At 33.6% G+C, this 27,256-nt stretch overlaps 1 protein-coding gene across 1 annotated transcript in view; it reads left to right on the top strand.

Moving 5' to 3' along the window:
- The first annotated feature begins 2,385 nt into the window (after window positions 1–2,385).
- adgrf8 (adhesion G protein-coupled receptor F8) overlaps window positions 2,386–27,256 on the top strand; it is a 30,053-nt gene continuing 5,182 nt past the window's right edge. The window contains exons 1-26 of the mRNA XM_068215672.2: window positions 2,386–2,437; window positions 2,694–2,782; window positions 3,892–3,995; window positions 4,230–4,278; window positions 6,764–6,907; window positions 7,885–8,040; window positions 8,125–8,271; window positions 8,533–8,586; window positions 11,761–11,904; window positions 15,272–15,430; window positions 15,542–15,688; window positions 16,219–16,314; window positions 16,895–17,044; window positions 17,735–17,893; window positions 18,110–18,256; window positions 18,458–18,502; window positions 18,744–18,887; window positions 20,406–20,564; window positions 20,693–20,839; window positions 21,020–21,280; window positions 24,736–24,836; window positions 24,964–25,031; window positions 25,130–25,266; window positions 25,387–25,575; window positions 26,100–26,297; window positions 27,043–27,195. Coding sequence (XP_068071773.2) covers window positions 2,770–2,782; window positions 3,892–3,995; window positions 4,230–4,278; window positions 6,764–6,907; window positions 7,885–8,040; window positions 8,125–8,271; window positions 8,533–8,586; window positions 11,761–11,904; window positions 15,272–15,430; window positions 15,542–15,688; window positions 16,219–16,314; window positions 16,895–17,044; window positions 17,735–17,893; window positions 18,110–18,256; window positions 18,458–18,502; window positions 18,744–18,887; window positions 20,406–20,564; window positions 20,693–20,839; window positions 21,020–21,280; window positions 24,736–24,836; window positions 24,964–25,031; window positions 25,130–25,266; window positions 25,387–25,575; window positions 26,100–26,297; window positions 27,043–27,195 — 3,271 coding nt within the window. The 5' untranslated portion in view covers window positions 2,386–2,437; window positions 2,694–2,769. The remainder of the gene's footprint in view (window positions 2,438–2,693; window positions 2,783–3,891; window positions 3,996–4,229; window positions 4,279–6,763; window positions 6,908–7,884; window positions 8,041–8,124; window positions 8,272–8,532; window positions 8,587–11,760; window positions 11,905–15,271; window positions 15,431–15,541; window positions 15,689–16,218; window positions 16,315–16,894; window positions 17,045–17,734; window positions 17,894–18,109; window positions 18,257–18,457; window positions 18,503–18,743; window positions 18,888–20,405; window positions 20,565–20,692; window positions 20,840–21,019; window positions 21,281–24,735; window positions 24,837–24,963; window positions 25,032–25,129; window positions 25,267–25,386; window positions 25,576–26,099; window positions 26,298–27,042; window positions 27,196–27,256) is intronic.

Below are 27,256 nucleotides of genomic sequence, written 5' to 3'. Positions count from 1 at the left end.
ATAACAACATTCAAATAAAAAAACATCAACTTTTCAACTCCTTTTCTATTGATATGCGACCCCTGGGGTTATTACGGTAGATTAATGACACATATAATGACAAATTAATTAATGACATCTAGATTAATGACAAATAGTGTTAGTTGCAGTAGACTGACCTTATGGCATAATGTTAAACTTTAATAAGAATAGTGTTGTGCTGCAAACATTGTGCCCACTATTCTCATTAAGTGAGTTTAATAATAAATTAAACAATTGAATAATGACAATAAAACATTATATGGTTGTTGGACTGTTGCGCTCATGTTGTCAATAAGCATCTTTATATAGTTCCTATTGGTGTGTTTGTGCACCATTGTGGGCAATGTTTGTATGTTTATAACCACCTAGGAGTATAGTGGGGGGTCACGAGTCACTGGAATTGTTATTTTGGGAGTCGCAAGCTGAAAACTTAGGGAACTCCTGTTTTAACCGACTGCTGTCTTGTTGGGGTCATATTTTAACAGGTCAACAGCTTGATAAGGTCTTTAAGCACTCTATTTTTACTGTATACCAATTAGCATGATCAAATATGGGCCACTATGTGTTTTTTTAAATGAAAATTACTGAGCTAATTCCACACATTTTTTTCTTTTTAAATTTTGAAGTCCATATTCTTTCACCTAATTCATAAGACAGATATTTTACCATTATTTTTATCAGTTTCTATTAACTTCATTCATTCCTTTTCCTTCAGCTTAGTCTCTTGTTTATCAGAGGTCACCACAAGCGGAATGAAGCAACAACTATTCCAGCATATGTTTTACGTAGCGGATGCCCTTCCAGCCACAAGCCAGTACTGGGAAATACCCATACACTATGGCTAATTTAATTTATCCAGTTCACCTATAGCTCATGTCTTTGGACTGTGGGGGAAACCGGAGCACCTGGAGGACAAGCTCGTAGAGAACATGCAAAATTCACACAGAACCACCAACTGACCCAGCCGAGGCTCAAACCAGCAACCTTCTTGCTGTAAGGCAACAATGCTAACCACTGAGCCACCATGAAGCCTCACTTAACTTTGTTTGAGTTATTACACAGAAAGCCTGAGTGTTTGGTTGTTCAACAAAAACTGTTTTGTGTCATTTCTGTGATTTGCTGAGCAACTATGGTAATAGAAAAATCCGATCATTCATTTTCCTTCCACTTAGTCTCTATTTCAGAGGTTGCCACAGCGGAATGAACCAACAACTATTCCAGGTAGCTTATGTTTCATGCAATGAATGCCCTTCCAGCTGCAACCCAGCACTGGGAATCACCTATACACTGTTATACACAAACTCTCATACACGTCAGCCAATTTAGTTTATCCAATTCACCTATACTGCGTATCTTTGCACTGTGGGGGAAAACCGGATCACCCGGAGGAAACCCACGCCGACACAGGGAGAACATGCAAACTCCACACAGAAATGCCAACTGGCCCAGCTGAGACTTAAACCAGCAACTTTCTTGCTGCAAGGCGACACTGCTAACCTCTGAGCCATTGTGCCACCTTTTGGGATGAAAAAATGAAAAATATTCATTGTTATTGAGGAAAAATATCCAGGGTAATTCCAAATAAGTGTGGCGATTCCCTCATTTTTGCCAAAGGGATCTATTATAAATCAAAAAAGCGTCAAAATACCAAACAAAAACAGAAAAAGGGACACCTGACACTGCTACCATGGTTTATATTTAAAACAAAAGCATTCACAGCTATGACGTCACTCAGGATTCTCCATTGTAGATCTCCCACCTTTACTTGCAAAAGTGGCTTATTGACATTCTCATTTAAATGGAGGACAGACCGCCAAGGACAATGAACACGGTATGTAAAGAGTTCTTATTTAAAGACTTCGCACAGCTTTCATGGAGAAAGAAAGAGAAAGAGAGAGACAGAGAAAAAGGGAGAGAGAGCGAGAAAGAATGCAGTCAGTCAGGAACTGAAAAACTTGCAGTCTTCTATTTTTTTTTCATGTCACATTTAGTCATCGAGATATAAAGAAAAAATAAAGACTTTATTTTATTTAATGATCAATCAATAAGAAAACTTATTAGCAGAAACAATCATTGCAAGGTTATTATCTTACTCTGGCAAGTTTGTATTTAAAATCAATATTCAGAAAGCTTAATAATTAAAAGGCTTAACGTTTAATATATTAATAATTAAACACTAACACTACACTAACCTAATACAATCCTAGAGGGTACAATAGGTTTTAAAAAAGTACATTTATTGATGTGAGATGCATGGAAAATTTGTCAACTATTTAAAAAAAAATGAAGGGGAAATGTTTTGTAGGTGGATCCTCAGACAAGGAAACTGAAATGTTGATCTTCATAAGATTACAGTAAAGAATCAGTTCAGTACTTCAGAGTGGCATAGCAGTATGTGCATTTTCCCAGATCCAAGGTAAGAGCGTTGAGTGTTTGTTTCTTAAGAATATCTAAATGTATCTGCTAGTACATTTATGAGTACATAGAAATGTTTGTTTTTTGAGATACATACATTTTACTTTCATTTACAATGACCTTTATCAGGACAATGCTTCTGAAAATGAAAACATCATTCTTTTAAACACGTCTGACATATCATTATCAGTACTCCTTTGTTTTGCACTTGGATGAAACATATAGTTGTTAAACAAGATGTCATGACTGTTTTACAGAAAGATTCTGGATGTCTGAGTGAACAAAAAATAATATTCTGAAGAAATATGCTGTAATTTACCTTGGATGTAAATCATGGCCAGTGGAGGTACAACAAACCACACATTTTACTTAGAAATTTAGCATAACCTACTACATGACATGTGATATTAAGATTTTATGGAATACTCCAGTATTTACTATTCATGAATGCATCTGTGTTTTACATTTATGTTTCTTAATAATGAAAATAACTTCCTCTTCCTCATGCAACATACATTTTCTTCACAAATGGCTTATTCAGTTTACTCTTTAATTAAAAGTAGGGCTGCATGATTCTGTCTAAAATGAAAAATCATAATTTGTTTAGCTCAAAATCAAGATCACAATTTTCCTCACCATTCTGTAGATGTAAAATAAAGGTTAATATGAATAGGCTATTGTTATTTCTTAAACATATGATAAAACAACAATAATGATATTATCTATAGGTTGGTTAAAATGCTATATCTTGTATAGACTTGCAATAGTGGAGATGAATGGGCTATAATGTGCTAAATAAAGTGATCAGTATACAACTATTCATAAATCTGAAGTTAAATTATTATGTTTGAGACATATGCTTGTAATCTGTTATTGATGATATTATTAGACCTTTTTTATTTCATTGGTGAAATGAGACGTGTTTCATTATCAGATTTCCTCTTGCATTGTAGTCAGCATTATATATGCTAGAATAGTTATACTGACACTGTTATGATATACAGAAATACAATATGTGACTCTTTCAACACCGTTTGGAGGTGCTTACATTGCAGACTTTACATTTCTCTCTTGAACTTGAAAAATATGATTGTCAGAATGATAGAAATGCTGGGTTAAGACCATCTAGTGCAGGGGTGGGCAAACTTGGTCCTGGAGAGCCGGTGTCCTGAACAGTTTTGCTCCAACTCAAATCACACACACCTGCTTATAGATTTCAAGTGATCCTAAAGACACTGATTAGCATGTTCAGGTGTGTTTGATTAGTGCTGCAGCTAAACTATGCAGAACACCAGCCTTCCAGGACCAAGTTTGCCCACCCCTGGTCTAGGGGGTCGAATCGAGATAACAATCTGTTTTCGATTAATCGTGCAGCCCCAATTATAAGTATAGATGATAAGATAAACCTGATGTAACTGATTTGGCCTGACAATGACTGCAATTTCTCAATGTCAGGGAAAATATCTATATATCTATTTGGAATCATCATGGCTGTCGTGCTGAACCATGAGTGTGTTGCGGAAGTTCTTGATTTTTCAGACATAAGTCTGGATTTACAGGTATGGAAATTATGTTACGTAAGAGGGAAAATCATAACTTTATTTTCAAAATGATTTCTAATTTGACTTTTTACGAATTACATATTGTTTAAGGCATACATGTTGTCCCCAAAGATGATTGTGTCATGTCTTAAAAGTATAAGAACAAATATATGTAAAATGTATGAAATCAGCTGCATTCTTTCACAGTAAGAACACAGAACAAAGTATCTCTTTCTCTATACGTGTTTCCAGTTCAGCTACTCAGATGGTGCAGCTCATCATATAAGACGGAGAAGCACAGGTCTGATTTGTGTTCTCTTCTAAAATACATTAATAATGAGGGTTTCTGTATGAAGAAAAGGATTAATTATTTACCATATAGGAATAGTTCACCCAAAAATGAAAATTTGCTCACTATTTATTCATCCTCAAATATTTCCAAACCTTTACTATTTTCTTTTTGCGTTGAAAACACAAAAGAACATATCTTACTTGTAAATACTTGTAAATATTGAATTCCATATAGAATAAACAAATACTATGGAAGTCAGTGATTACATTTAACATTGTACAAAATATTTAATTTTTCTTCAACAACAGAAAGAAACTCTTAAACCTGTGTCTGAGTATGTATATATGGAGAGTAAATTTTCATTTTCGGATAATCTCTTTAGAAAGCCATTTGTTTAAAGAGATTGATTATCTATTGCTTATGTTTACACAGTCAGTGTTTAGGACAAGGGTTTACTCATAGGTGTTGAGCCTCAAAATGCCATGTTCACACAGATGTATATAAACGCAGGATGAATACTGTTTGTAAAATGGGCAACTGAAGTCAATTAAGAAAGAATTATTTTAATGATGATCAGCTGTAACTGTAGAGACAGTGAATTGGTGAAGTCTTACCACATGTTTGGTGCATGATTTAATCTCAAAACTTGATTTTTTGATAGAAGTTTTATCTGTATTTATAGATTATACACTGTAAAAATATCTGTAAATATGTTTTCTTTATTTTGTGATTCATGTTTTTTTTCCTTATTCATGCTTTTGAATTGCATTATGGGACCTTAATCATTCCTCCAAAAGCTTTTGATGTTGAAAAGTTTGAAAAAAAAAATTTAATAGTTTGAAGTGATATATCGTCTGGGTTGGTGTAACAAATTACGGTACGAAAACCAGCACTGTAAAACCCAACAGTCAACTTAATCAAATGAAATGAGTGTTGAAGGTAATGAGTAAATTAAATACTGGAAACTTTATTGAAAAATTTTAATTAACAGATATTTTTGCAGAGTGTACTTCTATAAAAATGTGAGTCATTTGAGTTTCGTGCTGACTACAAAATTTTGAGTGGAAAACATTAGCTGTGATTATAAATGGAGAACGCTAATTGGATTCATATTGTATTGTAATTGCCATTTTTACGAGGTGCCTATTAGCAAAATGGTATCAAACAGCAATTAGTTAACTTGAAAGAATTATTTGTTCCATATACACACGTTCACCTTTTAGTGCTTCACTGTATAACACAGTAATTTATTAGAGTCGCTATAATATTTAGTACCTGAATAACTTGTGAAAATGCCCAAAAATGTGCCGCAAAAACAAACTGAAGAACTGGTTGTTAACATAAGGCTCCAAGCACTGAAGATGCTGAAACCCTATCCCTGATAGCATACGTAGAACGCTCTCTATTTGATGTTTTTGGTTAAATCCGAGTTCTACAATAGACCATTTCAATGTGGTCATGTTATTGGCCCGTGATCATTTCCTGCTTGTTAACAAACTATTTCATAACAAGAGGCAATTCAATCATAACTTAATGTTAAAACAGCTATCATAACATTATTTATCAATATGTGGCTCTTTATGGATTCTCGGGAGCTATAGAAATTAAAAATGTAAAACAGGAAATACGTTGGGACCATTGTTTTTGTTTACATCCTTCAAAACGGTCTATACATCAGCAATACATCTATAATGTCCTGTTTAACATTAAATAGACATTTAAAATATGACATTTAGGATATTTAGAATTAGGCTACAGTATTTATGAAATAGACCATTTAAAGATGTCTATAGGATCTTTCCACAAACAAATAATTTTCAAAATACGTCTTGCAGATGTATAGGTGCTATTTTGGATTGTATTAATATCGACTTTATAATTATTATGTATTTTAACAGATGATACATGTCGCCCTGTTGTATGTGCATTTTCTATCTGCCTTTAAACCATTGTAATTACCGTAATAATGTGTCGAGATGACAACACATGACTTGAACTTATTAACATTTTTGGACTTTAAATGTATTTATATTGGTGCTTTTACAAATGCCTCTGTTTCAAAACCTAGGGTGTTTTCACAAATAGCTCTGTTAGTTTAGTGAACACAGTAATTGCTTTCAGATCCACACCAAAAGTGGATGGCAACACTTTAATAGCGTGCTGTGAACAGAAGCAGACCCTGAAGAGATAGTAAACACAACTTTTAGCTTTAACATAAAGATTTACAATATAGAAAACAATTTCGGGAGTGACTCTCTCCTGTTCTGTAGCTGTTATACACACCATAAATCAAGTGATTCACTCGCATATTTGAATACATCGTCACTCATGAAACTCGGTGTGTGAGTTTGGTTATACAATAGGGATGCCACTCCCAATTAAGGACTGAAATGTATAGCCATTATTATCTTAAATGTAAATCTGAATGCTGTATTCTGGTGAAAAAATGAATTGATAAAAGTTTCTAAATCAAGTTTTGTTTTAATATGGATAGATCAAGTGCAGTATGTAATGGTAGTGGAAGTAAATGTATCCGACATTGAAGCTCTCAACCAAATCAGAACATCTGTGGCCACCGTTCCACTTCCATTTCAAGCAGACAATAGCACTGAAATTACAGCTGTGAACATTTCGACAGGTTTGTGATCCTTTCTTTCAATTCATTATTTAGCTATACACTCACTGGCCACTTTATTAAGTACACCTTCCTAGTACCAGGCTGGACCCACTTTTGCCTTCAGAACTGCCTTAATTCTCCTTGGCATAGATTCAACAAGGCACTGGAACTATTCCTCAGAGATTTTGGTCCATATTGACATGATAGCATCATGCAGTTGCTGCAAATTTGTTGGCAGCACATCCATAATGTGAATCTCACATTCTTCCACGTCGCAAAGGTGCTCTAATGAATTGAGATCTGGTGATTGTGGAGGCCATTTTAATAGAGTGAACTCACTGTCATGTTCAAGAAACCAGTCTAAGATGATTCAGGCTTCATGACATGGCCTCAGTTTCCTGTTTATAACTGAGGAGTGGCACCTGGTGTGGTCTTCTGCTGCTGTAGCCCATCCGCCATCCTCTGTTGTGCGTTAAAAGATACTCCTCTGCATACCTAGGTTGTAACGTGTTTATTTGAGTTACTTTCTATCATTTGAGTTGTCTTTCTATCATTTCGGACCAGTCAAGCCATTTTCCTCTGACCTCTGGCATCAACAAAGCATTTGCGCCCAAAACTGCCGCTCCCTGGATATTTATCTGTAAATCCTTGAGATGGTTGCCCCAGTAGATCAGCAGTTTATGAAATACTCAGACCAGTCCGTCTAGCACCAACAACCATTCCACGTTCAAAGTCACTTAAATCACCTTTCTTCCTCATTCTGATGCTCGGGTTGAACTGCAGCAAATCGCCATGACCATGTCTGCATGCCTAAACACATTGAGTTGCTGCCATGTGATTGGCTGATAAGAAATTAGCGTTAACAAGCAGTTAGACAGTTGTGCATAATAAAGTGGCCGGTAAGTAAGTAGTGATGCTAATCAAGTTACAAAGATGAGCATATGAATTACTGCTAGCAACAGCTACCTACAATTTTGCATTTTCCCTCTGCTCTCCAGTGTGTTCTTTGAATGAAACGCAGTATCAGTGTAAATGTGAGGGTCTGTTTGTTTGGCCAAATGACACGTGTCATGTATACCAGGCCTGTGATGCCATCTCTAACGGATCATGTACATGTATCAATGACCTTCCAGCTGATGGACAGTTCTGCCAAGGTGCGAAGCTTGCTAATTTGTACAGAAACTATGTATTTCTGTCTGTAATAGCTTGGTTATAATCTTGGTTTTCTTTTTGCAAAGATGTTGATAAATGTCTGGTCAATCCACCTGTCTGTGGTCCAAATTCCAACTGCACAAATACAATGGGAAGTTACAGTTGCTCATGTTTGAGTGGATTCACAGCAACAAACCCAAATCTCACAATCAGCATTGATAACATCTGTACAGGTAGGCTATCTTCTGTATTTAGACTTTTTTATTTTTCCCCTTCCTGTTATTTTAAACTCACGCACACAAAGAATGTTTAAAAAACATGTTTTTTTTTTCTATTTATCAATCTTGATTCCTATTAAAAAGGGCTTTTAAATTTTGTCATCTTCTTGTTTTTGTTATGCTAAATCATTTTTAATTTGATGATTAAACAAAATTGAAAGAATTTATATGTATGCGGGAATTTTAAATCAAGTCATGTCGGTGTTCCTCTAACAGCTCCATCAATAACAACCCCTACACCATCATCGCCAACACAATCAACAACAGCAGGTATTTCCAGTAAAACATTTCTAAAATGTGATTAAGTAAAGATTAGATTACTATTTTTTGAAGCAATGAATGTTTCATATGCGTGTTTTTAATTCAGTAGAACACTGCGTGATATTTGACATGTTATGAACCCTACACAATCTTAACCTTTCGTAACAATTTGTAACTTTTTTAATATAATGGCAAGTACTTATAAATTTGTATGATCTCATTCATGCAGTTTAGTATAATTTGCTCATTCCCAAATGAGGGGTGGGTTTAAGGAATCTTACTTTTTCATACAAATAAAATAAAATCAATTTGTACACCTGTTTTTGACAATACTGATGTTTACATAATTTTTTGGATGTATATTTTGCACTTTACAAGTTTGAAGAAGTTGTGGTGGGTTATTCATGATGTGGTTGGTTTCATTAAAGGTGTTTTTTGGCACTACTTGTTTAGTCTGTCTGCATCAATGCATTCAGTGTAAGCTGCAAGATTAATCATTAAAAGGTTGGGATCTCACGTAATATAAATTATAAATTATGTTGATTTGCATATGTTTATTAATCCTTCAAATCGCTGCATTCAAATCTGAAAAGCAAAAATCAAGAAAGAGATTGAGTGTTTAGTCTTTTGAGTTAGTTATAAAGTTACAAACAGTCAAATAAAAGTTTATGGAAAAGACTGAAATCATGTATGTAACCAATAGGTTAGCAAAATATGCCACTGAATAATTCTTCAAAAATAACCCATCTAACAGTGAAACATTTGATTTATCAATTAATCACTGTATCCTTTATTGAAAACAAGACAAAAATTAACATTAATTGTACAAATTATAATGTTAGATTTATACATTTAGCATTATCAGCAACAGTAGAAACAGTGAATTTTTCACAGTATTGAATATTTTACAGTTTATTTGTATTTAGCTGATTATTTCTTCATGCTATTTTTAATAAAATTACAGGTTCCAAGTTGTGCTTGTTTGTTAAAAGAAAAAGTGTCTTGCCATACTGTTTTGTAATAAATTGAAAGCAAATTATATTTTTTCCTCCCCTTTATGGCTGATCCAAAAAATGGTCCGATCTGTGTCTAAAAAAACATAATATGATCTGTGAGTTCATAATAAGAACTGTGAGTTCTGTGATCAGTTACACCACTAATATACAGTATATTAGTAAATTATTAGCCCCCCGTTTCTTTTTTTTCACCAATTTCTGTTTAACGGAGAGAAGATTTTTACAACACATTTCTAATCATAATAGTTTTAATAACTCATCTCTAATAACTGATTTATTTTATCTTTGCCACGATACCTGTAAATAATATTTTACTAGAGATTTTTCAAGACACTTCTATACAGCTTTAAATGACATTTAAAGGCTTAACTTGGTTATTTAGGTTAACTGGACAGGTTAGGGTAATTAGGCAAATGATTTTACAACAGTGGTTTGTTCTGAAGACAGTCTGAAAAAAATTTGTTTAGAGGGGCTAATAATTTTGACCTTAAAATGGTTAATAAAATATTAAAAGCTGCTTTTATTCTAGCCGAAATAAAACAAATATGACTTTGTCCAGAAGAAAAAAAGACATACTGTGAAAATTTCCTTGCTCTGTTAAACATCATTGGGGAAATGGAGGGCTGATAATTCTCACTTCAACTGTGTATGTATGTATAGGTGGGGTGAAGGGATGGTCGAAGTGAAGAGCAGGAAAAGTTGCATGCGAACTGAAGAGGGGGAGCGGGTATGAAGATGGTTGCGCATTGGGTTTAGTGCTAAGGGGTGGTTCAAAGCTGAGGAGGGGGGGTTGGAATTCTGGGAGTTTTCTGGGAGACACAACAATACGGTAGTGTTGGCAGGTATGGACATGGTATGGAGGATTTTTATAGTCCTGTTAAATACAAGCCTACACAAAAAACCTAGAAAGGGTTTCACTAATTTGGTTAAAAAAAAAAGTTTCATGGCAAGGTTGACATTAGAATTGAATTCCTTATTATGCTTTTTTTATTTTTTATTTTTTGGATATATTTGGATTACAAACTCCTATATTGTATTGGCGATCAATTAATCAATCAATCAATTAATCAAACTTTATTTATATAGCACCTTATTTCAACCAGGAGGACGCATAAAGTGCTTTACAGTATTAAAAACAAAGTTAAACATTACAACACACAAGATGGTAATGACGGCTCTCTGGTCAGGTATATATCTGCGCTAAAATATCCAAGTGAAAGTCATCATAGCCTGCGTAGAACAGATCCAGCTCCCAACCCAACTTTGAGAATAGATTAACGGCAATATTTTATTTATGGGGTGATAAGTCTCGTGTTAACGAAGCATGATAATGCCGATAATGCCCTACCACTAGATTTAAGTTTAGCTGTAAACGGTGCCACATCTGTGATGATGCAAAGTTCTAAAGGGAGGACATTCCACAGTTTTGGACCTGCCACTGCAAATGAACAATCACACCATTGTTCATAACTGGATCTGGGGACCTCCAGCAACAACTGACCTGCTGATCGTAGAGCCCTGTTCGGTTTATAAACCTTTAAAATCTCACATAAATATGAAAGTGCTAGACCTTTAGTCTGATGGAGCCAACAACATTAGTTGAAAATCAATTCCGAATTTAACAGGGAGCCGGTGAGAGTAAAGGACAGGGGTGATGTGCTCAAGTTTGCAACTATTGGTCAGCATGCGAGCAGCAGCATTTTGCACCAGTTGCACAACTAACCCTAACCCTAACCAATAAAGTAAGGTTTGGTTAATTCCAACATAAAGTGCATTGCAATATTCCAGACAAGAGCTGATAAAAGCATGAATGGCTTTCTCTAGATCACGCTGAATCAAAAATGGCTTGACTTTGGCAAGAAGGGGAAGCTGGTAAAAGCTTGCCTTGATCACTGAATTTATCTGTTTATCAAATTTTAAACTACTGTCCATATTCACTATATGTTTAATTGCATAGCTAAGGTGTGGGGATGTAAACAGAGAAGCAAGAGAAGCAATATTTCAGTTTCTCTGTATGTCTGCACATATGGTGTCATTGGTTAATAACAAAGAAAACAGTAAAACCTCGATGATGATAATAGTTTATAGACAATTTGCAATTATGGTGTTTTGGAGATGTTTTTTTTTACCATTGTAAGCATAATTATATTTCTTTTTGTTCCTGCAGGGCCACTTTTTGTGTATGAGAGTGAAATTGATATCAGTTTATTTGATATTTCCTCGGCGAACAGATTAGAGAGTCTCATCACATCATATCAACCACCTTATTCTTTGGGCAGCATGAATATCCTTGAACTCAACATTACTACTGGTAAGAGCAAACAGCAAACAGAGAATGTTCTTCTAATGTTCCAATATGGTTCCTTTCAGTTGATTTTTTTGGGAAACAATATAGGAAGTTTCTAGGAGATTCTTTTGTAATGCAAAGATAACCTTGCAAGAACATTGCAGAAAAAATTGCTTCTTAGAAATATCCAAGAAACTGTTTATATAGAAATTTTCCTAGCATGTTATTTTAAGGTTTTATTTTTGTTACCATGTCTAAAATATATGTAACTAACTATATAAACCTAATAAGCTACTTAAATGTATCTACTTCATCATTAGGTAATTTAGTGAAATTAAAATGTAATATATATTATTATATATAATTATATAATAATATATATATATATATATATATATATATATATATATATATATATATATATATATATATATATATATATATATATATATATATATAATTATATAACATTATATATATATATATATATATATATATATATATATATATAATTTTATATTTTACATAAAATATATTTTACATATATTTTACATAAAAATTTTTTACATTTATTTTATATAAAAAATATATATTTTATGTTATATATGTTATTTTAAGTTATATATATATATATATATATATATATATATATATATATATATATATATATATATATATATATATATATATATATATATATATATATATATATATATATATATAAACTTTTTGTAACTCTATGGTCTGTAACTGGCTGCATAAACATATTTACTGTTAAGACCAAAACCTGAATAATAAGATTAAGACAACAAGACACGTCAGATTCCAATGACCGTATCACATTCTGTCAACTGAGATCATAGATGCTCCACTGCCTCTAATACAGTATCCTATACAATTCAGTGCTAATTAAGGTAAAAACCATAAATAAATAAAGATGGCATCTGAAAGTTGCGCTTTGTGTTCATTTTTTTAGAATATGTATAAGTGTTTGACCAACATTTTCAACTGTTGAAGTCATTTGTTGCTAGATTTGTAGAAATTAAATAGTCGCCAAGTTGTCACTATCAGATGCAGTCTTATAGAAACTCACATGATGAACTTGTCAGACTAGTTTAAGCAAATGCATGTAGAATAGCTTAACTGCGTCATCTTGGGACTCAATGTGACGTCTGTCTTTGTTAATTAAAAATAGTTTGGAGTAACTTTTGGTTTTCACTTTCTGGGAAGCGCAAATCTAAATTGTTGGATAGTTGCCTAAAACCTAGTTGTCTCAAGCAAGAAAACTGATCTCACTTTATAATAGGTGCCCTTAATTACTATGTACTTGCATAAAAATAAATAAATAAATAATAAAAATACAATGTACAGTTATGGTCAATAGTGTAATTACAAATGTAACAACAGAAATTAATTACTAATGTAAATACATGCAGTATTTAAATCAATCATAAGTACAGTGTAAAAATATGCATTTTTCACAGTAAGTTCATTAATTTCATTAATTTAAGGCCACCTAATATAAAGTTGGACCAGAACACTTTGATATAGGGGGAACAACACACTAGGAAAAGAAACAAAGCATAGGATGAAAAAGAACTTAAAGGGGTGCTCCAGAGTGTATTTTTTAAGGCTTGGTTGTGTTTATAAGATGCAAAGCAATGTGTGCTCATGCTTCAATTGTAGAAAATCAAGTAATTTTTTCATATATCTTACTTTGATTATATAGAGCTACTCGGATAACAAGAATAAAAACCTGTCATATTTCCTAGTTCCTCCAAAATTCCTGTCCTTAAGAGGCTTTGAATGGTCAGCTGACATAATCTGCTATGATTTGCAGATTGGCTCCATGTCACCAGGAAAAGCGTCACACCTTTAATAGCATGCACTGTGCCACTGCTCTATAAATTCAGTCAGTCAGTTTAGCTGCTAGCCGTATAAGTTTGAGTAAGACAGAAAATGAAGAGGACACAGTTGAACCTCACACCTGCTCTCTAAAATAAAATCTGACAGGTGTCTTTCACGTATATTCGGATTAAGCATGCAAGTAATATGAAACCTTCACATATCTTTTGCGAGTTTGTTATTTGAGATGTAGAGCACAGGGAAAGCGTCCACATAGAGAGACACTGCAGCGCTGGTGAAGATTGTGGGTGTTTAAAGCGGTTTGACTTATAAATTTATAGCTAAATTGTTAACTGTGCCAAACAGCTTTTCCTGTTATTTGTTGTACATCCTTGTTTGAGTCCATGCTACAACATACTGTTAACGCTGGTCACTATGGATAATAGATCAATTTTCTCAAATTAAAATACTTACAGGTTGTGACTTACAATTGGGCATGAGATGATAAGTTTTCAAGGTATACCGCAGTTTTAAAGTCAAGGTTTAAAAACAGCAAAATTTTCTGCTATACCTTTTCTTAGGTATGTGTTCGATTTTTTTTATTTATGTTTTTTAACAACAAAAGTATCTCCAGCAGAAAATATCTCCAAAGATATTGTTTTAAATTAATTTAATCTGTGTTTTTGAAACAAATGAAAACAGCAGAAGTCAAAAATTCATTTTAATAATTTAGCCTGACATGTTTACAGCTCCAAAATATTTAACATGTTTCTTAAATGAAATATATTGTTCAAAGGGGTAAAAAGTTTTTTATTTTTTACCCAAACACTTGAAAAGAATATATTTTAAAGCAGTAATCAAAATACTGTGAAATCGTGGTACTCTTATCCCAGGTATTATAACATCAGAATCTTATACTGTCCCATGCCTACTCACAATCCACAGCTTCGTCTGTTATGGTTGGAGCTGCTCCTTCTTTGAGGAGTTTTTAGCTGAATCCAGCACTGAACTGGGAGAGATTCTGAAAGCTTTCCTTTGTCAAATGATAGCTCTATATGTTTTTTTAATTCTCTGGAACATGATTAAAATAAATTGTAAGCACTTCTCTCTTTGTGTCGTGTCCATTGGAATATATATATATATATATATATATATATATATATATATATATATATATATATATATATATATATATATATATACAGTCCATTAAAAAAATTCCCAAAATGTACAAATATATATAAGCTAAGCTTAGCTAACTCTGTAAAAACCAGTGTCTCCCTTTTCAGTGAACTTCAAGTATATTACATTCAGAGATGTTGTTTATGTTCATACAGCTACATTACATCAACTAAAGTATCAAATTTGATATCGTAGTGGACCACTGCTTTAATTTATATTTTTACTTTTTTTATTTTTTAAATATTTTTTAATTTTAATTTTTGATGTATTGATTTTGCTTTATAATAATTATTTTTTATAATAATTTGAATGTACAGTTTAATCAAAAATGTTTCAACTTAATCTTACATCATTCTTTTTACAGTGTGTGGATTGAATGGAACTGAATATGATTGTCAGTGTGCAGCGAATCATGTTTGGTCCAGTAACAACTGCACGACCTATCAGGCATGTGATAATATTGTCGGAGGTACTTGTGGATGCATTCGGGCTCTTCCTTCAGCGGGGCCGCTTTGCCAGAGAGGTGATTTTTGGAATTTGTATGCTAAACATTTTTGGGTATTGACATTGTAATTCTTTGAATAGTTTTAAATGGCCAGGTCTTTTTGAAAAAAAATTGCTGTTGCCTATTCAGATATAAATGAATGTCAGCCGAGTCCATCTGTCTGTGGTCCGAATTCCTCCTGCACCAATGAAATAGGAAGTTACAGTTGCGCATGTTTGAATGGATTCACTCCAACAATTTTCAATCTGTCAGTCAGCATGAATAACACATGTAGAGGTATGTATTATTTGTTTATATGATTTGGCAGCACAGTGGTGGAGTGGGTAGCACAATCACCTCATAGCAAGAAGGTTGCTGGTTCGAGTCAGTTGGCGATTTTTTTGCGGTTTGCCTGTTCTCCCCTTGTTTGCGTGGGTTTCCTCCAGGTGCTCCGGTTTCCCCCACAAATCCAAAAATGTTTTATGGGTGAATTGGGTAAGCTAAATTGTCCGTAGTGTGTGTGTGTGTGTGTGTGAATGAGTGTGTATGGGTGTTTCCCAGTGATTGGTTGCAGCTGGAAGGGCATCCACTGTGTAAAACATATGGTATAAGTTGGTGGTTCATTCCGCTGTGGCGACCCCAGATTAATAAAGGGACTAAGCCAAAAAGAAAATGAATGAATGATAGGATACTTTATTTTTAGCTTCAAAATTTCATTTTTGTCAATTTGTCTGAATTATTATTAAGAATTTAAAAGGTTTTTAAAATATATAGCTACAAGAGGGTATGGAATTTTATTTTTTGTCATGCCACTTTTCTTCCATCAGAATCACTAACATCACCAACAACAACACCCGCAACAACACCAACATCAACACTCACAACAACACCAACAACAAGACCATTATCATCGTCAACAACAGGTATGCCCAGTAAAACAAAATCTGACACGTCACAACAACTGTATGTAGAGTGAAAATTCATTTTTTAAATTCTTTTCTTTAGAGCATTTCTTGTTTTTTAATGCTAATTAAAAGGAATCCCAGCAAACAATTTTGGTTTAATAGATGTCTAATAGACGTACGACAGCTTGGCTAAAACAATGCTAAAACAATCACTAGGCTGTCAGTGAAAATCTAATAGACATCTAAGAGTAGCCCAAAACTAGACTAGTTGTCAAATAGACAGATTAGATAGACTTTATATGTGTAGTCATTAATTTTTGTTTATTTGATGACTAGTCTAGTTTTGGTCTAGTCTTAGACGTCCATTAGATTTTCACTAACAGCCCAAATTTAGCCTTGTTTTAGCCAAGACGACTATGTTTGGACGTCTGTTAGACATCTATTAGACAACTTTTAAAAACGAAAAAGCTTGCTGGGATATTACATACAGCAGTTTTATGTTTTAGTATTATATTATAATTCATAATTTCATAGATTTAGCAGATGAAAGATGTAAAGATTGTGCTTCTCAAATGTTTTTCTGTTCAATTTCTTCCAGTGCCACTTTTTGTGTATGACAGTGAAATTGAAATAGACTTGTTTTTCGACTACCCGACAAGCAGCATACGTGATCTCTTCACAAGAGTCAATAACTTCCTGCCTTACACTCTGAACAACGTAAATCTCCTTTCTGTTGACATGACGACTGGTAAGAACAAGGGACTATAGGAATGTTTCCATGTGATTCATGTTTATGCTTTGAGACATTCTAGGAAGCTTTATTTCTTTTTGCAATATAAACCTATCCTATCAAGAACATTGCAAAGAAGTGTTGTTTTGTAACAACATACAGAAAACTTTCGAGGAAGGTTTCATTCTGGATGGTTTGAGTTTTTATTTGTTTAACTATAGCTAGTGAAAATAAGATTTTTACTGATTTAAAGTAGGTGGCTTTTGGAGCTTACTGTTCCTACCACAAGTGTTATAGATAAATTGCACCATCTTGTGACAACATGACAGGCATGACATTAATGAAAATACTGTAGTCTTGAATATCTTTCATTGTGAATAACTTTCAATTTTCATTGCTGACTAAGAATCTGAAGTCTTTATTTAATAATAAAAAAAAAAAAACATATTACTCATAGAAACAACAAAATGGCATAAGAAACAAAGCGATGGAAGAGAAGGATCTTAAAATAGAGGCTCAAATGTAACATAGTTAGCCAAATAATAATGTTGTAAAGATAATAGTGTTATACTGTTGCTATTTTCTACATTGAAATTGATTAGAGGAATATTTCAAATGCAATTATATTTTTATTTTTATAAAAAATATATTTACATTTTTATTTTAACCATTTATGTATTACTGTACTGTCATGCCATTCTGTTACAGTGTGTGATTTGAATGGAACAGACTTTGATTGCAAGTGTGAAGTGGCTCATGTTTGGCCCAGTAACACCTGCAAGGCCTATCAGGTGTGTGATAATATTGTAGGAGGCACTTGTGGATGCATTCAGGCTCTGCCTTCAAATGGAACACTTTGCCAACAAGGTGATTTATTGAATTTGCGTGTTTGTATGATTATATTATATTATATTATATTATATTATATTATATTATATTATATTATATTATATTATATTATATTATATTATATTATATTATATTATATTATATTAATAATTGTTTATTATTTTATATTGTTATGAAATGTTATACATTTTTAATTCTATTATTCTTATTTTTAATATCTTTCTCACTTTCCAGATATAAACGAGTGTCAGCAGACTCCATCTGTCTGTGGTCCAAATTCCACCTGCACCAATGTAATAGGAAGTTACAATTGCTTATGTTTGCCCGGATTCATCCCAGCAAACCCAAACCTATTAGCCAGCATCAATAACACATGTATAGGTATGTTAGGTATTTAGATTTGTGTAACTCATTAGCTTAAATAAATAGATAAAATAAATTACAAATAAATAATTTGTCATGTATCGATTTTAACATTCCTATTGTGATTTGTCAGTGTCATTGACAAGATAAAAAAAGTTTACTTTAGGCATAAGAAATTAAAATTATAATTTTCAAACCAAGTTTCTTTTTTCCTGACAGCAACAGCTCCATTAACACCAACTCCATCAACTCCAACAACAAAAGGTATGCCCAGTAAAACAACAAACAGGACACATGCATGTGATGAGGATATGGAATATAAGTTCATTCATTCATTTATCATGTATTATTCTTTTTTAGAATTAATTGTTCCTAATGCTGTTTCAAATAACATTGAAACATGTTAATTTAATAAATGAGATGCTATGGAGTTCTGTTGTACATTCAAGATTACTGTTTTAATATAGTAAGGTTCTCAGACGTTCTTCTGTTTGTTTTTCTTCAGCACCAGTTTTTGTGTATGAAAGTGACATTGAAATAGATTTGTTTAGCGATTACCCGATGAGCAGCTTAAGGAATCTCCTCACAGGAATCCCACTGCCTTACACTCTGAGCATCATAAATCTCTTATCTGTTAACATAACGACAGGTAAGAGCAAACACAACACAGAACATTCTTTAACATCCCCACATGGTTCCTTTTATTTATTTATTTATTTATTTATTTATTTATTTATTTATTTATTTATTTATTAAAAAAAGCAAACCTTTCTACAATTATTGGTTTAAATAATTTTTATAATTAGAAACATTTATAAACATTCAGTGGTAAATAAAACATAAAACTTACATTTTAACAATTAGATGTTCGAAAAAACTGAAGAAGAAAAAAACAACAGTCGTAAAATGATAACAAAACAAAAATTAAACATAATCTTCCCCAACCAACCACCCCCCAACCTTACAACAACTATGCAGGGAGGTATGCAACACAGGTACATTGGAAAAACATGCTTTTACATTTTTGTGAAAAAAGAACTAAACATAAACTTGACAATTGTTTCTAGGAAAAATGAATGCTATGGGGCAGTATGACACCAACGAATGTTGTTCCTGTCAACACTAATATTATTTACCGTAACATAACATCAATGTTTTTTTTATGCAGTTGCAAATAAATACCACAACACAATACCACAATACCACAACACAATGTACCAGTGTCTTTTAATGGCAATCAAATAAGAATGCAAATAGTAGCTCACTTTGTACGGGGTTGTACTTTCGTGCAGAGTGCACCGGTGAAGTACGGTTCTACAAAAGAGATATAGAGCGCTGTAAAATCAAAGTAAAATTGTTGCAGTGCACTTTTTCTTACTTTTGCTTCTGAAAACTGTATTGATTTTTGGAAACACTAAATCAACAAACTATGTTTGTAATGATGGAACTTGCAACCTTAGTTGGCTAAAAATAGTTTTTGAAAACACACCCCAGGCTAACAACCAATTGCCAATAATCCACTTTAAAGCTTTTTTTATATTTCAGTTTTTTATAGCAAAGAGATACAGTTCATAACAGCCGTTAGACATTTTACAGCAAATTCTCCAAATTAAATACCCTAATCAGGGAAAGAACACATCCCTTTACATGATCTTTTATCAATATATGAACTATTTACGGAAGTATTAGGACCATTAGAAAAAACATTAGTGTTTAACCCTGTATAAGTCTAAAATTTAAATCTTAAGAGTCTTAAAGGGTCTTAAATCTAACTTGAAGAAACCTTAAGAAACCCTTAACTCATTAAATGTAGACAGTGGCCTCTGGTGGATTTTCCATCAAAAGAAAACAATGAAATGTTTCGCAAAAACACACATTTTCATCATCACATGATCTTATATAACAAAACCACATGACCTTTTTAATGCATATACTTGGAATTTGTTTGGTAAAAGTGTTTCCATCGTACATTTTGCACATCTTTTCTTATCGAATAAAACGTTTATCCTACTCAGTTATGCACATACATTTTTATGCGCATTTTAAAAAATGTTTAAATGCGCATCTTGGTGTTTGCAAATCTTAAATTTTTATTTATATATATTTTATTTATATGTATATTGTAACCATTAATGTATTACTGTACTGTCTTGCCATTCTGTTACAGTGTGTGATTTGAATGGAACAGGCTTTGATTGCAAATGTGAGGCGAATCATGTTTGGCCCAGTAGCACCTGCACGACCTATCAGGTGTGTGATAGCATTGTAGGAGGCACTTGTGGATGCATTCAAACTCTCCCTTCAAACGGGTCACTTTGCCAGCAAGGTAATTCATAGAATGTTAACATTTTTGTGATGTTGTTGACACAACTGGTAAAACAAAATTATACAACAAAGTATAAAGAAAGTTTTCCAAATAATGACCCACTTTGTTGACTCACCTTTCCTATTCAGATATAAATGAGTGTCAGCCAAGCCCTTCTGTCTGTGGTCCAAATTCCATCTGCAACAATGAAATAGGAAGTTATAGTTGCTCATGTTTGAATGGATTCACTCCGGCAAATTCAAATCTCTTAGTCAGCAGTAATAACAAATGTACAGGTATGTTCTGTATTTAGTAAATTACTACATCAGATACTTTTTTATAGAGCATTAAATGCTGATTTGTCAGCCTTTTAACCTGAATACATACTTTAAATGTAGAATCTTGCAACCAAGCCATGCTATTTTTCTTCACATGTACCACCACTTTAACATCATCAACAAAATAACTGTCAACAGCACCAACAACAACACCACAACCATCACCACAACCATCACCACAACCATCAACACAACCAACACCCCAAACAACACCCCAAACAACAACACCACCACAGCCTACGCCAACAACACCACAGCCAACAACAACAACAACAACAACACCAGAGCCAACAACAGCAACAACAACAACACCACAGCCAACAACAACAACACAGCCAACAACAACGACAACAACGACAACAACGACAACGACAACAACGACAACAGTTGCAACAAAAGGTATAACCAATAATATCCAAGCTATATCTGAGAATCTAATGCTGATGATGAAGAATAATATTAGGTATTTGTGTTGCTTAAACCTTTCATGATTCAATGCATGCCTAAGAATGTTCACAGGTGTTTCATTAGAGACAATGCCTTTTTATATGACACCGAGGGGCTCTATTTTGACAATCCATGTGCAAAGTCTAAAGCACAGGGCGCAAAAGCAATAAGGGTGTGTCGGAATCCACTTTTGCTATTTTAGTAACGGTTTGCGCCGTGGCGCATGGTCTGAAAGGGTTAAGCTTATTTTCTTAATAAGTTATAGGTGTGTTTTGAGAATAAACCAATCAGAGTCTCATGTCCCATTGCCTTTAAGAGTCAGTTGCATCGCTCCATAGTGCATTAGCTATTTACATGACGGATTTCGTAAGTGTAAAAACTGAGCGTTTCACTATCAAGAAAACAGTTAAACAGAGCATCTGCAGCGCCAGAATGATAGATGAGCCTCCTCATCATTTACTTTCACTCTCGTGGATAGGGAAACGTGTTGTATGCACAGACGTCAATTAGCCTTTAAATAATTAATTTCCTTTAAGCGCAAAGATTAGTTTCAAAACTATTTCTAACTATTTCTAGAAAATATGTTTTGTAATATTTTAATCCTTTATATTTATTTCCTACATATATCCTTATTATATCATATATATATATATTTATAATTTTAGTTCTTTATCATATGTAAAGATATTTTTGTAATGCTGTACATCCTATCCGTATTAAGCAATGTGTGAGCAAGGCGCACAACTAACGCGCTCTGCGCTGGACTTTAGACTGGCTTTGTTCTGGTCTATTGCACATCTATTATAGTTTCTCAAAATAACAACGCTCCAGCAATGCGCCTCAACATGCCTTCTTTTATAGACCAAATGCCTAAGGGCGCACATATGAGCGAAAATGCATTTGCTATTTAAACAGTGTGGCGCAAAACGTCAAAACGACTCTTGCACCGATCTGAAACTAACAAACAACAATTGTGTTGCGTCTTGCACCGCATGTATGATAGGGCCCCAAGTCTGTTAATTAACATGGGTTGTAAAGATAAACAGACCCAGTAATTGACACAGTAAATTGTTACTTTTTCCATAGAAAAGCCAAGTATAGATCCATAAACATTTTAGCCCCGTAACTGTCACACCAGTTTTGAAATTCACACTTGAAAATTCAAGTTGATATATTAAACATAGTTTGTCAAGACAAGTTTAAGTTTTGGAAAAAAAATTTTTTTTTTTGAGAGATATACAAAAAACAAGGGCTGGGCGATAAAATCATTATCAAAATTTACTGACCGAACACCATTGACAATATCGCTAAAAAAAGATTTGGTATGTAGTTTTAGTATGAAGTGAGCGCGATGTGGCTGCTAAGCACGTGCCTTGGAAGCAGTGAAAACAAGCTAATCGTGTCAGTTTGCCATTTCCAATGGAGGCACGCGACTTGCACCATAGAGATTTACACCTACACTATTTTGTTCTATTGGAGGGAATGCATCAATAGAGCTGCCATTTTAGTACAGGATAGAGCTCCTTTGAAATGTATGTGGGCCCAAGGTGCAGTGCAGCACTGGCCATTCAGAGCCAAATATATATACACATATATCTATGATCCGAGTTTTCCTGGTGGCCAGTATGCAATTTTTTTTTATATTACGAAAATTATAATTTAATACCATAATAACAGTAAGAGCATTTGTTTGTGTGCATGGAAATGTATTATCGTCCCTACTTGTTACATTTGATCTAATTCAATTGTGAATGAATCCTCGTTGTGAGGGTCTTGTTCACTTAGCCGACAATAATACATCACTGCTGTATCTTGTTGTCATATTTCATTTACATTGTTTGCTGATTTTATTCAACAAAACTAGCATCAGCCCAGTATTTAGTGCTAGTTGGTGCTACTTTGTGTTGTCAGAGCAGTAAGAGATTGTTATATAATTAATACTTGTTTAGCACGAAAGTTTGTAACATACAAAAATGTAAAAAGCGAAATCTTACCTATGAAATGTTGTGCATATATGCTCTGTTTTCTTTGTTTGCTTGTTACTACACCCACACACAGCGCAAAGGTCCAGCATCTTTACATTGGTTTTAGTCTTGACTAGCCCGGTTTAATGATGTTGTTCTTGGAGCACTGTACAAATGTGGTGGCACTATTGACACATGCTCTAGGTTTGTATGCGAAATCTAATCTATACATCTATGGACTATGCATATTTTAACTATGTAATTGAAAACATCTAAACTTTTCTGAATGCCACGTGTGCACTGCGATTCACGCAAGTAGAACTAACCAATCTGCTTCACACTTTGTGTAGAATATACACATTTCAGTAATTAATTAATTAATTAATAAATTTCAGATTAATTACCTCAAACACAGTGCATCACATCATCTGAAAAAAAAACACTTGATGGTCGATTAGTTACGAGAGACGATATAGGAGCGTGAGCAAAATCCATTGTAAACAGTCAAGGAATCTATACGGCACGCTTGTCACTTCAATTCAATTCACCTTTGATTCACATTGTATAGCGCTTTTACAATGTAAACTGTGCCAAAGCAGCTTCACATAGAAGATCATAGTAAATTGAAATGGTGTCAGTTCAGTTTTCAGAGTTTAAGTTCAGTTCAGCTAAGTTCAGTGTGGTTTAAAAATCACTAATGAGAGTCCAAACACTGAAGAGCAGTCTACCGATGTGCAGCTCTACAGATCCCGCGGCGGGGAAAAAAACTTCACCAATTGGAGAAAGTGAAGAATTAACAAACCTCAAAAGAAACCAGGCTCAGTTGGGCATGACTATATCTCCTCTGGCCAAACGTCTTATGCAGAGTTGCAGTCTTGCGCCGGAGGACATAATAACAACACATGCAAAAATTAGTGATGTATAGTAGCAGTGAGAAGATTGTAAATAAAAAAAAGGATGTAAGGATGTTGCCAGAGTGGCTTGTTGGTTTCTTTTCTTGTGCATCCCAGCCACTAGCTCCCCATCTGAAAGATTTTTTTAGCATAGGGGGTAATGTAGTCATTCAACTTTTTGTAATGTTGCAGTATGTGTTTGAACAACGATGGTTAGTTGCTTACTTGAAAGCTCATATTTGTTTATCATAATTTGTGTTGTTGACAGAGTTTGAATTTACTGTATCATTATTATTGACTCTTAAAGTTTGATTTAATTGTTCAGTATTTATGCTTTATCATTGCACACACTTTGTAACATTTTTATTAACAAGTTTAAGAGTTTCTTTAACACTTATGTTTATTTTATCAGATATTTTATTTTAATATTTTTGTTTTTGACTATTAAAACTATCCATCCTATGAGTATATTTTGTGATTAATATTAATATTGAGAACTGCTGCAGAAATATATTTGGATACAATGCACATTAAAAATACTGTTTTACAGTTATTACAATGTCATTGAAAATGGATCAGACTTTTGACACAAATCTTGCTGACTCTACGACCAAGACTTTCAAAGATTTATCGGGAAAGCTTGAATCATCTGTAAGTATTCCATATTTGTTTTATTTCTTATTTATTTCTTATTTCTTATATATTTGTTCTTTTTTTGTGAAAATAGTTCTGAAAAAATAATATGGTAATATATATAATATATATTTTCTTTTTACAGATTGACTCAAGTTATTCTTCTAATTTAAAAGGCTACGTTAGTAAGTCTGTGAAGGTTAATGCCTATAGGTATGATTTACCTTTACCATTTTCCTATTTTTCCAAGCATTGTTTCCTATTTACTTTCTATCAAATATAGTGTCTTGTGTTTTGTGTTTCCTCCACAGGCCTGGTAGTGTATTTGCAGACTACACAATAAGTGCAACATCTAGTAACCTTGATTTTTCATCAGCAAACGCAGCTCTTTCCAGCTCACTACAGGCACAAGGAATAATTTTAGCTGCAGATGCTTTTGCTCAAAGTGGTAAGGATATTCCCTGCCTAATTTTAAACCCCTCACATGTCTTGAATGCATCCTGTTTATTATGTTATATGGGTTTAGTTTGTTGTAAGATGAAGTGAACTTTATGGTTTTTATGTTCAGATCAAAAAGACTTCATAACGAGTCAAGTTTATCCTCAGCAAAAGCTGGAGCTAATATGTACACAGCCGGACTTTGCACAAGGACAAATAACATGGAAAGTGAATAACAAAGATCCTGACAAAAATCAGTACTCACTTTCAAGCGACAACCGCACTCTCACAGCGAACAGTGTTACTGAAAGTAACAGTGGTGAGTGACATGACTTTTATCTTGGTCTTATTTTTCACATTTTACATGGCACTAATTTAAAAGCAGAGTACTCACTGTAAAAAGTGATTAGTTGACTTTAGTTAAATTAAATAATCCTAACCCAAAAGCTTTGTGAGTAAAAGAACTGTGCAAACTCATAAAAATTAAGTCAGCTTAACAGTCCAATGTTACAATAGGTGTGCTCACCTTTTTTGTAAAGTGACTAATGACTTTTACAGTGGTGTAAAACTGTGCCAAAGTTTGAATTTTGTGTCACTATATTGATCTACACCTGCATATTTCAATACAATGTGGTGTGAATGTACAATACAAAGTAAAAATGGCATAGCTGATAAAATCATTCAAAAAGTACTTAAACATAATGGACTAATGAAAAATCATTCACTCATTTATAAAATATTAGAGTAATAAAAAGTATAGTTCTTCCATCCTAAGAAACATATTTCAATAAAGGAAGTATAAAGTATAATAATTCTGTATTTTTTTTTTTTGTGCTTCTGCAGGTCAATATTCATGCATCACACAAAGGACCACAATACCTTACATTCAGTGGCAAAACATTGCTGTTAAACAACTTCCCAATATCAATGTGGGTAATAATTACCGTGTTGTTCCATGTCCTGGGAGCAGTGTCTTGAAATGTTCTGTTGATGCTGGCTACAGTGTTGAGTGGGTCCAGGGTGAAACAGTACAAGTTTCAGGTTGTTCATTCAAGTCATTGTTTTTCAAAATTTAGAAAGAGTTAATTCACCCAAAAATGATTTTGTCAATTATTCTCTCTTCACTTGTTCCAAACATGATAATTTCTTACTTCTGTCAAAGAGCATAGAATCACCAAAAGGCGACACTCTAGTGTGATTTGGGAAACAGCCACTAGAGGGCGCGGCGGCCATTTTGGAATGAAAACACCAATAGAACAACAGCATATTATAAGTCAGTAAAACAGACTATTAAAAGTGATGATTGTGATAGTAAGTGTTGTATTGTCATCTTTCAGGTTGTATCTTAGCTTTAATGCGCTTTTTAAATAAATAAATAAAAAACAAAGCAGCTGCTCGCCATCGCGACAGCAATAAGATTTAATGGACAGCTGATCGATTTCACTCCAAAATGGCGGAACTCAGTACTGTTGCTGGGCGCTGCTGTTGCAATGGAACATTCTATTGAGTGTCGCCTCCTGGTCATTTTATGCTCTTTGCTTCTGTTGAACACAAAGAAGGATCTTTTGAATAATGCTGTAAACTGGTGGACAGTTTGATGGACAGTTGCTGCCAGTGTCCAATATTCTACCAAATATTTTCTTTTGAGTTCAACATAGGAGAAAACTCATTTAGGTAACCACTTGGTGAGAGTGCATTTCATTTCTGGGTGACCTATAAACCTTCATGTTTTGAATTATCATTTGAAAATCGATCATGTTTTTTAGTATTTTTTATTTATTTACAGAATCTGCAGCAGACGGTATCACATTAAACTACGCAAGTCAAATTGGAAATTGTACGCAGGAGCAAACCTTTACATGTCGTCTCAAGGGTCTGCCAGCACTACTCATATACGGTTATAGCCAGAGCAGTGTCATAGTGAAGAATACTGATCAACGTAAGTCTTCATTTTTTTACCCTTTACAGCATTAAATAGCTTTTTACTCTTGTGCAGTTAC

The sequence above is a fragment of the Danio rerio genome, chromosome 20 (genome assembly GCF_049306965.1).
Source record: "Danio rerio strain Tuebingen ecotype United States chromosome 20, GRCz12tu, whole genome shotgun sequence".
NCBI classification, from domain to species: domain Eukaryota; kingdom Metazoa; phylum Chordata; class Actinopteri; order Cypriniformes; family Danionidae; genus Danio; species Danio rerio.
This window is presented reverse-complemented; position numbering and strand designations above follow the sequence as displayed.